The 12954-nt window shown below is 37.5% G+C and overlaps 1 protein-coding gene across 1 annotated transcript in view; it reads left to right on the top strand.

Moving 5' to 3' along the window:
- The window catches only part of gfra4b (GDNF family receptor alpha 4b), a 38634-nt gene that overhangs the window by 21220 nt on the left and 4460 nt on the right, over positions 1-12954 (top strand). The window contains exons 2-5 of the mRNA XM_067519213.1: positions 7810-8085; positions 8314-8394; positions 9862-10207; positions 12561-12670. Of these exons, the coding sequence (XP_067375314.1) occupies positions 7810-8085; positions 8314-8394; positions 9862-10207; positions 12561-12670 (813 nt within the window). The remainder of the gene's footprint in view (positions 1-7809; positions 8086-8313; positions 8395-9861; positions 10208-12560; positions 12671-12954) is intronic.

The following is a 12954-nucleotide window of genomic DNA, read 5'->3' as shown; positions in this document are numbered from 1 at the left end:
TAATCTAAGAGACCTTTGTTTGTATGTTTGTTACCCCTTGGTTTCCATGTTTCTGCTTTGTATTCTTTGTATCCAGGTTTTATTGTGCTCTCTTCAGCTGGGAGAAACAATTGTTTGCTGTCAGTATTGAAGATCTGCTACTTGTTAGCCTTAACAAAATGAATGCGACAGTATCTCATCGCTGATCGAAGTAGCAAATTCTCTGACACTAATTAAACATCGCCAATGGAGTGAGCCTTTTCCAGAGTCCTTTTTTTGTAAGGCTCAATAGGAACAAAACAGGCTGTGGATTTATAGTTGTGTTTGTGTCAGCAGGTGGGTGGCGTTGGGCTGGATTTGAATGTTGGCACTTGGCCCAGGGCTTTAAGATTACTCCAGCCTCCCAGTATATAAGCTTCAGGTGGTTCAGAAAGCCTTTAGAAACCACATGAGGAGGAACAGTTAAGGCTTTTGCCGAACAAACACATCAGTGGACTTTGTCGCTTCTGTTTCGCTGAGTAACAATAATATAAAAGGTAAACAATAGAGTGATAGTCATGCCAACTTCAAGATTTTATCAAGTTCGGTTCAATTTCAGTACAATGTTTGTTGTTTGGGGGGGTATCTGTCAGTGAAAAAAGGTTTTTCAGGGACTCCTAGGCAGTGCAAAGAGTGGAGATGCATTAAAAATCTTTTTCTTGACAGGCTTATATAGTCGGACCTGGTACAACTTCACTGGGTCATTTTCAGGGCTCAAACAGTAAAGTTAGATTGTTCACACATGGTGTCTGTATTGTTAGCACTCTGGAAATCATAATGATGTAAAACAAACATTGATATTATATTAATAAGCTTTAATACATATCCACTCCTTTCTTTTACTAGAAGTTATTGAAGATTTTCTTTACTGTGAGACATTCAGGAACACCTTAGTCCTCCTTGGATTAATTGTAAAATGTGACACACTAAGCTGATGTTTTTTTCCCATAAGAACTGGTTTGGCATGAGCTGTCCATTTTGATGTTTCTTGATGAGTTGGGTTTGGACCATGCACATGTAAATATACAGCAGTAATCCAATGGGCAGAAAGACTGAGACAACACAATTCCATCCATATGAACAATGATTACACGTTGTTGTGGCTACTTACAGCACAGATAGTGTTGTTAATTCATCACATGCACCTGTAAGCCAGCTGACAGTCATCATTAAATATTATCATCACATATCAGAAAGATAATGATGGTATTTCAATGATGATGAGTTTACAACACTCATGTCAAAACTAATTTTTTGAAAATGCTGTTAATATCTGATTAATTAAAAACAATAAAGTTTATAAATATGCCTTTTTTAATTACATAATGAAGGTGAAACAACCTAAAAGAATAATGTTGTAGTAGATTCTGTATCAGTTTATTTTCCATTTCAACTTTTTTTAAATGGGCCTGCTCTGCAGTACTGTACATTCTTCTTTTGTTTAGCCACGTAAGCAGCATCGCTCTGTGACTAGAGATGCTGGTCAGTTAGTCTATCATTTTGGTCTGGATTCAAATATCTTAAGAACTATTGGAAAATGTTTATACCGAAGTTTATAAAACTAGTTGGTTTATGAAACTGAATGACCAGGTCAATTCACATGTTCTGCAAAATATTGCAACATGTACTTATTTGAGTGGCACTTCATTTACTACAGAGCATCATGGTTACCACATGATGCATCCTACTGACTGTACATCTAGTCCCTACAAAGATATATGGAATTCACATTACAGATAGTCAGAATTGAATTGTAGAAAATTTGTTTTCCAACTCTACCCAAGGGGACATTCTGACTAGTCACAATGTAATTACAGTTATCTTAAATTATAATTCTGACTAGTTAAAATGTAGTTGCAGATATCTTAAATTACATTTTTGACCAGTTACAAATAAATTGTAGGTATCGGAAATTTGAATTCTGTTGCTCCAGTAAATCCTAAAACAGGGCAATGACAACAGGGACGTCATTTCTGATATCCACAAAGGAATTGTGACTAGTTGAAATGTAATTGTAGACATCTTAAAAGTTCATTCTTACTCAGAATGCAGTTATACAGTAAATATCTTTATTATAAATATGACCTGTCACACTGTAATTTTGACTAGTCAAAATGCAGTTGTTGATATCTGAAATGTAAGTATTGATATTCAACCGAAAACTGTTAAACGCTTGCCATAGCTGAATACTGTAGGCATGTCCCAGTACCGATACCTGTATCAGGTCAAATACTGCCCTAGTGTATCAGATTTTGCACCTGGTACTTCTTCATGTTAACATCATGTTAGTTGAGTGGGTAGGTGGAGATGTCAGCGGTTTGAAGGTATTTCAAGCTAAGTAATGATGACAAACGTAAAATTGACTGCAAGCTGTGCTGTGCTAAAGATGTATATAGAGCAGCAATATCTATTCAAAGTCTCAGTTTAGCACTCATTGGTACTCAGTGTCGGCAAGTATTCAAATGTAAGTACATGTACTCAGTGTGGGGAAAGAGTGGTAAAGTGGACATCCCTACTGATTGCCATAAAATGACCTATCGCTCCTTTGAGTACCAAACTCCTCAGCCGACCGGCCTTATTGTACACAGATGCTTGTATACAAGGAATAAAACTGGATCTCAAAAGGATAACAACCAAAAACACAGACATCCAGACTGAAGCTGTTACAAGTCAGCTTGTACTCCAAAGAGCTAAAAAACTTCAATGCTAGACTTCTGCAACTGTGCCAGTAAAGCCTTACAGCATTCCCCCCTTGGATCAAACTGACATGGGTGCTCACTCGAAGCAGCGATTTGAGTCACGAACGACAATCACCATCTTCAGCGCATTCAGATATAATCTTTTGTTTACAATTCGCTCCCATCACACAGCAGCAGCCATTGCATTATGGGATCAATTTGTATGTGTTTTCCCCAAACTGCATAGCAGGAATGTGAAATCTAAAACTAAAAGGTGGAAAACAGTCTGAAAAAAAGAAAAAGCAGGAAAGAGCAAAATGCCCATGTTTTAAAAGAAAACACTTTTTTGTTATGCTTACGATGTAAGCATATGCACAATAATTATGAGAAGAGGCTGAGAGAGTGAAGGCCAAGACATTGGGTGCATTACTGATTAAATATACATAAGGCAGACACAGGCTACAGTTTATTTGAGGGATGGACTCTGTAGCAATACTTGGTACTGGCTCGGAGACTAGTATGTACTGTATATTTGTTATCTACTTAATTTTCCTCATACAGTGTTTGTGTCCTTGTTTGGAGATACAAAACAGCAGTGTCAGTTCAGGTTTGGCTGCTTAGACAAGACTGTCCTTTACTTGGACAGAAAGAATCAAAAGAAGATGGTGGTCATGGTTATCTACTAAAATAAGTGGTTTCTAATTGGAACGTGAAGGCGTTTTAAAGACATCCAATAGTCACTTAGAGGAGCCCAGTTTTTCAGTGATTTAACTGTCATCATGTTGCTCTCAATCAAATTTGCAGATTCATACCTATTATTAAACAAGGGCAATGTGAATATCGTATGTGTGTTTATGCAAGTTTGCGTTCTTGCAAGAATATATATAAAATAAATGCTGAAGTATCATTGTGTGTCAGCACATAAAGTGGTTAAAATCAGCTCCCCCTCCAGTGACCATTATCTTTATTAATTACTGTAAATGCTTTACCACATGATCATAATAAGTATTGTATAAAGTACATTTTTTCTTAATGGAGTACTTTTAGTTCTGTACTTCAGGTAAACTGCAGATAAACTATTTAGTACTTTTACCTAAGGAAAACACACAGGTCAACTTTTACATGAATACTAAGTCTGTGTACTTCTACCACCTCTTCACACAGTGTATAATATTTTGCTGTGTGTGGGGCCATGCAGCTGCAGACTGCTCAGACTGGCCATGCTGACCCTAGTCTTCCACGACTTTAAGACTACCATATAAACAAAAGCACAAAATCCTTGTAGATTATGTACTTTTGAAGTAGTTTGTGTGTAGTCTTAGTGTTTCTGTACAATAAATGACAGAAAAATAACCACTGTCCGATGGTTTCATGGTGCTACTTCTTTCAGTTGTACTGGTCAGCCCTTCATCAGCACAGCTCTGTTATAGTTTCTTGATATTTTCCTGACTAGTTTCATCAAAATAGTACAGTAAATACTAGATGCTGGTTTCTGACAGAAAAATAAAATATTAAAATAAATAAAATAAAGCTCTGGACTGGAGGCATAATTTTCTTAGTAATATGTAAAAAAAAAAAAAGTTGCTGTTGGAAAAGAAGCTAGAAATGCTGTACCTTACATACAGTAAGTCACCTAGTGTATTCTGCTGACCATGTGAGTGTTTCTCTTTTCCAAAATTCAGCTAAATTGCTGTGCTTTTCCATGTCTTCATTTGTTTGATGTCCAACATGAAATAAGAGTGAAGCTGACATTGCTCTATTTTGAATGTAAATGGGCATTTTGCCGTCTCTTTTGCCAAATTCAATCTACTCTGCTTTGATGTCTCAAATTGCTAGTTTTGTTCCATAAAAGCAAATAATGTATCAGACAGCAACAATTTATAACACAAAAAAAACAGGCTACATGTTTGCAAAGAGGATTCACACTTATGCCAATACCCTCAATTTTCATCTCCTACACATGACTGCTGATAAAAGAAGCTATGTAATGTATACAGGGAACATAGGGACATACATTATTTCACAATTTGACGAACCTCAAGTTTCTCTCAAAGGCGAAGGTGCTAAACTTAAAAAGCTTTATGTAACCAGCAGTAGGTCAAAAACGGACCACATTTAATATTTATTTGGATTTGATCAAAGTGTGCTACTTCTAACTCTTTACATTTTAACGACACTGCAAGATTTTCTTGATACAGACTGGTGGTCCTCAATTGGATGCTTGCAAGTTCTGAAATTAACTTGATGAGATCCTTTACAGGGAATATCTTCTGAAAATACAGAAACGTTTAGTTCACATAACATTGTGCAGTGGTGTTACAGAGTGGAGCAATTCTATGGATAAGCTTGGAGATGTGGAGCTTTCATCCATGTGAAGATGAACAACTCGTTGCCAACATGTATGCGATATCAACTTAAAAGGTGGCCAAGTGGTTTCCGTTTCCCCCAAATTGCAAATGTAACCCATTATGGCAGATCTAAAACCAAAGTCAGATACTTTTTAAATTGACTGAAGAAGTTTGAAAGAGAAAAGTTAATGCTATTTGGAAATATTTGGACGATTAAATTGGGTTTCTATGTGGAACTGGCTGCCAAGAACAACATGGACAAGAATAACTGTAAATGATGTCTAAGTGTTCAGTATGCTGAACCAGCTAACAACCTAAAATGGATTGTATTATGTTTCTTAATACCCTTTGTTATACAGCCATCAGTGGTGTTAGACAACACCACTTAAGGCTGCTCCCATCAAAGGAAAGCTGCTAGCTTTAATTCAACTATTAAAGATCATTTAAAACTCTTAAGAGCACTGAAAAAAAACGTGATACTCATTAAGTGCACCAAGACACATCTGCCTCCATAGCCTCAGTGCTTTGTAGGTATGGCAAAGTGAGGGTAAATGTTCCAGCTGACTTCATTAAGTTTCATTTTCCATTTTATCTCTCCTGAAGTGGACCATTAAGTCGGTGCACAAGGGTAACTGATCAGCTAATCTGCCTGTGATTTATGTGGCAGGGAAACTGAGGACTTAACTGAGCCTCAGAACACATTGATTACTGACATGGTTAATTGGCTAAACCCACTGGTACATTGAGACAGGCTTATTGGAAATGTCAAATCAAGAGGCTCATTTGCATTCATGATGTATGATGTCTATTCCAGCTTCTGCCCAGGCAGCACAAACTGACACACATAGCTATAGAGGAAGGCCCTGGGATCTCGGCCTTGAATTTGCAACTGACCATATGGCCTCTCAGGACACTGGCGCTGGTTGGAACTTTTCCCCCTAGCCTCCACGTGTCTACTCTTGAAACACTAAGGTGATGTGCTGAAAAGGGGATAAGAGCTTAGATAACTCATGATGTGAGTGAGACTCAATACAATGGCGGGCTTTGCTTTGAAAGCAAATGTTATTGATGGAACATTCTTGACACAGTAGAAAATATGTTGTAGTATTACATGCTTGTTTCCTTCCTAACTGTTTTGGAGATCAAAACTATGGCTCAGACTATTTAGCCCCAGAATTACTTACAGTGTAGGCCAATAAAAGCAGCGTGAAATTGAAAAATGTTGATTCAAGCAGATGTGATAAGGGACATTAAAAGAAACAACAGAGATATGAATTTACAGTGTTTGAATAATAGAATCTCCTTGGCTTAATGCCACTCATGCTTAGAAATACGTTTTTAGAATAATGAGAGAAATATGTACAAGAATCCAAAGTCTTGTTAAACATATCAAATGGTGCATAGTTTTCAAATTAAACAGATAAGGTAAAAACATTAAGTTTTATTTCTACAAGTTTTTTTTAAGTGTAATAAAAAAGGTGAACAAGCATTAAGAGAACTGTTTTAAAATAGTCATGGCCCTATTGTAATTAACCCGGGCAGGGTTCTGTGTTTAATGTGGCTTTTGAACTTTAGGCCAAAAACTTCTCCAATTAAAATGTTTTATTGCTAAATGGGGTGCCACAGTTACAGCTATGTTAAAACTCCCACCTCACAGCTCCAGGGTCATGAGTTAGGATCTGCCAGTCTGCTGTGGCTGTTCTATGTGCAGTTTGCAAGTTTTTCTGAGCCTGTGTGGGTGCAATAATCTGATATACTAAGAACTCTTACCGCTGGATATTACTGTACTGCCACTTTACCAACTGATTGTAGTAGAATTAGTTTTTATTCATATATGTAACCTCCAAAATTACTTTATGGTTTTGATCATCAAATTTTCTGTCTTTAAAATTATAAAAATAAAAAATACAAATTGCCAGACACACCACTGCAGTGGGTGGTGCCTTTCTTTGTAGTGAAAAGGGTATTTCTCCCCACCTGTGCTGTCACTTTGCTGCAACATGAAGACACAAACACACACACACAAAAAGCCAGAAAGCAGCGCTTTCTGTCACAATTTAGTTAAAATCTGTAAGCCAGGCTTCAAAAAAAACAGTCAGACGTGGAGTAGAAATCAGGTTCCTCTGCTGCGGTATGTACATATACGTGGATTTCCAGTTACAAGATTAGTTACTTGCATGTAAACACAGTCAATGCAGAAACAGTTTGCGTTTCAAGCTTGCCATGTTTACACAAACGGACGGTGGACAGGACAAATTATCGCTTTGGTTTATCTTCTTTAAAGGGTGTTTTCTTACACTAGTTTTATTGGCTTGTTAATTGCTGAGCTTATATTGCACATACAGAGAGACAGATACACGTTGTCATTCACCTCAGCTGGGCTCTGTCTCTCCTCCTCCCTGAGCCCCACCTTTGTCCACACATGGCCCTATGTACGCCTGCTGCTCCATTTCACCATATTGAAGGTACATGATGCATTGCAACTTTTGAAGCAACTGAGAAATGTGAAGCATATTAGCTACATCTATTAAATGTCAATGGCTGGAATGAAAGGAGTCTACAACAGAATCTCCCATCTGCATTTTCAATTTTCTGAATGACACAACGCATACACAGTGGATTTAACTTGATGCGCAATAAAATAAGCTTATAACTCATATGTTATAACCCATATTGTCTGCTGGCATCCTGACATGACTTTTTAGCTTGTGCCTCCTCCCATCTTAAATCCCCTTATCTTTGTGCTCCGATTTCTTCTCTAACAGCTCTGTTAGAAGTTATACTGGCAGGCAGAGACTGCTTGGTGGCTGGTGACTCGTGCTCAAGTGATGAGACTTGTAGTCCAAGACTGCGGACCTTGCGTCAGTGTGTGGCAGGCAACGGCAGCATGAAACTAGGCCCCGGTGCCAGGAGCCAGTGTGCCAACGCAGTGTCTGCCCTACTGTCCAGCCCTTTGCATGGCTGCCAGTGTAAACGAGGCATGAAGAAGGAGAAAAACTGCCTGAGCATCTACTGGAGCCTTCATCAGTCTATCATTCATGGTCAGTGGTTAACGAGGAAAACAAATTCTGTAACATCTATATACAGCTACTTTTTAACAGTGGTTTTAAATCATAGTTATCCTAGCAAATTAATGAGGCAGACAATTAAAAATGTGTACAATTATTGATTGAGTCTGGTAGTGCGCCACAGTAACAAAATGAAAATGAGAGTATCTATGTTTCATACATGTGAACGGATGTGTTACTTTATTCACTGAAATGTTTTAGGACTCAACCTGGTGGAGAGTTATCCCTATGAGACAGTGCAACGGGATTACGACTATGTCCGCTTGGCCTCTATTACAGCTGGCAAGTTTACAGACTTTTATTAACTTTCACATTGTTTCATATTCATCAAACCTACTTTGAAGAGGTTTTATACTTGCAAAAATGCATGACTTTTCTGAAATTTTCCTGTAAGAATGCAAAAGGCAAATAGAAGTCCCTTATGTTTTTGAGACACTTGCACAAGTAATGCTCTTCATCTTAACACAACTTGAGCATCTAAAATTCTATCTTTGTTTCTATGTTGGTAAATGACAACCTCATTCATATCATACTAAACTAAAATAATATAATCCATGAGCCACTAAATACTAAGGTAATTTTTCATTATCCTGACTTAAAATTAAGGGAAGCATCAAATATGGCCTTGTACTCATATAGCCCCAGTCTGCTGTAACAATGCAATGCCATTTTATTATTTGAACAAGCAGATTGCACAGCAGATTACATCTTGTGAATAGAACAATACATAGAATAATGCAAATATTGTATTAAATGGTAAGAATGTAAACTAGATTTTTTGACTGGGCCAAAATTTAGCAAGAATCAGTTACTTAAAAATGGCCTTGCTGAAGCTGATAGAGTTAGAGCCACGTGTAGGCAACCCAAAGATGAAAAGTGATGACTCATCCCAGAAGGAAACAGCTCAGAGAAACAGTAAAGAGGAGTTAAGCTCCTCTTTTTCCAGGCAACAATTGTCCAAGTACATTCGCAAGTTGCCACAAAAAGTTTTAGAGTTCACCATCACACAAAGCATATGCTTTTATTAATTTAAAACTGCTTCATTCACTGATCCAAAAAAAAAAAAGATAAAAAAATGATCAAAGACTGATAATAGAAGCCAGACCACCACATGTTTAAGTAAACTTTTATGGCCCATTCTAATCTGATATGATGAAACCAAATTGATGGTTTTAGCATCTGTACTATTTAATAGAATACATGACTGACTGATTACAGTAAACCTAAATTAACAAAATGAAAAAAATCTCTATAGGAACATGTTTTTTCTATCTGACAGCTGTCTGACAGGATATCCATAACATCAGCATACCATCAGAGTTTTAATTAATAGGATGGAAATGTGGAGCACAGGCCTGATTCTTGTGTTGATATAATAATGGAAAACATTTTTACCAATTTAAAAAGGATTAATAACAATAAGATAGGGGTGCTTAATTTGTCCAACCGTATACTTTTATTTGTGCCAATTTGTACAAAAGTACAACTGAGTAATTTCTTAATGCCCATTTTACCATTCCAGTCCCCAGGACTTGAGTCTCCACTGTTTATTTACAGACATTTCCATCTTGAAGGTGGACTTTAATTCTTTGCTGCATTCTGGAATTGTAGCAAGATGAGATTACATCTCAGCATGTTGTATAAATAAACTGAGTACATGCTCTTATTGAAATAAACAAAACCGTGTTCTTCTACTGCTGTTGTTTTTCCACTATCTATGCTCATCTGTGACCTTCCTGCCATTCACAGACTCTGATGCTGGCATGACAACTGTGAATCGCTGCCTGGATGCAGCCAAGGCCTGCAATGTTGACGATTTGTGCCAGAAGCTTCGCACAGAATATGTCTCAGCTTGTATCAAACCCACTGCCAAGTCCGGCCTGTGCAACCGGCCCAAATGCAATAAGGCTCTGCGCAGGTTCTTTGACCGCGTTCCTGCCGACTACACACACGAGTTGCTCTTCTGCCCCTGTACGGACACGGCGTGTGCAGAGCGTCGAAGGCAGACAATTGTCCCCAGCTGTTCTTACGAAAGTTTGGAAAAACCTGACTGCATCACACAGATAAGGATCTGCAGCGCTGACTATGTTTGCAGGTTAGAACAGAGCTAAATGGAAACTTTATTGGATTCTCTTTGTTTCAGTATCAGTCAAACCTCATGTCTATAAACATATTAAAGGCATTTCTCATATTGCTATAAGATGATCACATTTCCCAAGTTACTTGTATTCAAATCTTTTCTCAAGATATCCCAAACCATCAAAGCTAATCTTTCATTATCCCTCTTTTATTTAAGTATTCCTTGGAAATAGATTGCAGACTCACTGTACATATTTGGGCCAGTGCTGCTCAATATTACGGCTCTTCAAAACCAAATAAACAGCCATTCATTTAACAAAATGGCCCACTGTTTTAGCCTAAAGCTTTCCACCACCATTGGTTAGAACACCCCAGAGAGCCAGTTGGAATAACACATTAAATATTTAGCACAGATAAAGAGCCAGATGGATCAGAGTTATCGCTCATTGCTATCTCTAGTCATGGCCATTATTTTTCACAGCCCCATTACACTCAGAGGGCTTTACTAATGATCCCAGGTCTGGGGATGAAATATATTACTCTTTCTATCACTTTCACATTACAGCCCAATGCTTTCAGTCTTCACCACAGCCAACGATATTTCTTTATGTCAGGCAAACTCTTAATTAAAAGACCAGGTTATAGTAGAAAGAATGCATAAAAACCAACCAGGAAACTTTTCACATTAAACAATGCTAGGGTGGTACCGAATATTTAATTAAGATATTCATTCATTCCGATTTCAGTTTTGGTGTTCTGATATCCGTTGTTTATTTTTTATTTTTAATTAGCTTTTAGCATTTCTGAAAGACATAACCTACACTCTATACCCTCACAAACGCATTTCAAGCAGAGCATCAGCTTCCGACAGGGAGAGAAAATTGGTAAACGGTGTTGATTTACTTATGAAAAACCCGCGCACCAAGGCAGATGACACGTCCACGTACAATGAAAAATAAATATCCATCCCAACACATCCCACATCGTCATCTGTTTGATTAGCTTACCAGTGGGCATTTGTCACATAACAGTCATTGAACATTAATTGTTGATTGGAAGGTCATTCCTGTTGCCGGCTTACTTTTCCATTAGAGATAAAGCTACCCATCTATTGTTTTTTATTTTTATTTTTTTTTGGTAATACAGAAGCCTCACGTTTGCCTGTTCTTGGATAGTGACCTCCAAAAGTTTTGGATTGGTCCTGCTAATTAATTTGATTATGTTGCACACTACAACAACATTTGGGTTTAGGATGGATTTAAAGTTTTTAATTTCAGCTTTGTTTGAACTTGGACTTACATCTAGATAAATTACACAATATAGAAAATAACTTTTGTATCAGATGACCCACATTTTAAGTAAGCATAAATAATAAAAATAAACGAACGAATGAATGAACAAATCGGTATGCATCTCATGGATTCCTCTGTAAATCTGCAGACAACCTTTTTCTCTACACCTTGGAATATTTTCTGCTGTTACCATCATGAGTTGTATCATCAATAACGATTAGTAAGTCTGTTCCAGGAGCAGCCATGCAGACCCATGACACTACCTCCATTCTTTAAAGATGAACTTTTTGGTTTGGTTCATGAGCAGATCATATCTTCTTCCACTCTTTGGCCTTTTCATCACTTTGGAAGAAGTTAATCTATGTCTCAGCAGTCCATAAACCTTTGTTGCAGAACGTCTGTTGCTTTTCTCTGTCGCTAGCTACAGTTGATCTGATTCTAAATAAAGACCGGGATTTGCATCCTGTTGTATGGTCTATGGTATTTCTGTCCCTGAGACTTTCTTTAAGTGGTAGGCTGAGATACTTTCACCCCTGCTCTGTGGAGGTTATTAATGTCACTGACAGCTTTCACAGTGCTTACTTGGCTGACCCATGCGGTGCATGTTGCTCAGTATACTGGTGATTTATTTTCCGGGACGGGCTGGTATTGGCTATGCCCAATACTTTTCTAATATTCACGATAGATTGCTCCTCTTAAGTGACAGCTTTCTTCATGTTGATTTATCCTTTTTAACAAAAAATGCAATGTTTTGAAACCTAAGGCTACAACCAAGATCATTCACCTATAGCTCTTAAAGCATTTACGAAAAACAATCAATTTCACAGGACACACCTGTATAATAAGAAACACCTCAATTTACTTAAGTCGTGTTATAAAAAGGTGTTGTGTTTTTTTTTGTTTTTTTTTTAAATAAATACCATCAGTTTTTAAAAATCCTAAACTTGGGTCTCATACTCATCTTAAACCCAATGTCCTCAATGTACAGCAAAAAAATAATTCAATGTCCTTGCTATTCTAATTCTTTTAGAAGGGACATTATATGTTTATACTAACAAGTGCCCGTTGCTTCTGTAGGTCTCGTTTGGCACAATTTCAGTATGACTGTGAACCCTCTGAGGGGTCTCCCAGCGGCTGCAAACAAGGGAACTATGGAGCGTGCCTCCTCGCCTACACAGGGCTGATCGGTAGGTAGACAACTTAAACATAAAACACAAAGCAAACACAAATAAAGGAGAAAGAAAAGTGAAATTTAAAGATGCTTAAAGAAGGTAAAAATCTGTGCATTGACAAATAAGCTGGAATGAGTGAAAGGTAGCTGGAGGGAAAATTAATAAATGCATAACAGGTCGGCAGTGACTGGGAGAATAAAACGAAGACTTTTCTAAATCAAAACATGGGCTAAGTTACAAATGCATAAAAATCTCTCATTACAGCAAAACAAAACGTCTTTATACAGTGTGAGATGTAT

Source organism: Channa argus, chromosome 10 (genome assembly GCF_033026475.1).
Source record: "Channa argus isolate prfri chromosome 10, Channa argus male v1.0, whole genome shotgun sequence".
Lineage (NCBI taxonomy): Eukaryota > Metazoa > Chordata > Actinopteri > Anabantiformes > Channidae > Channa > Channa argus.
This window is presented reverse-complemented; position numbering and strand designations above follow the sequence as displayed.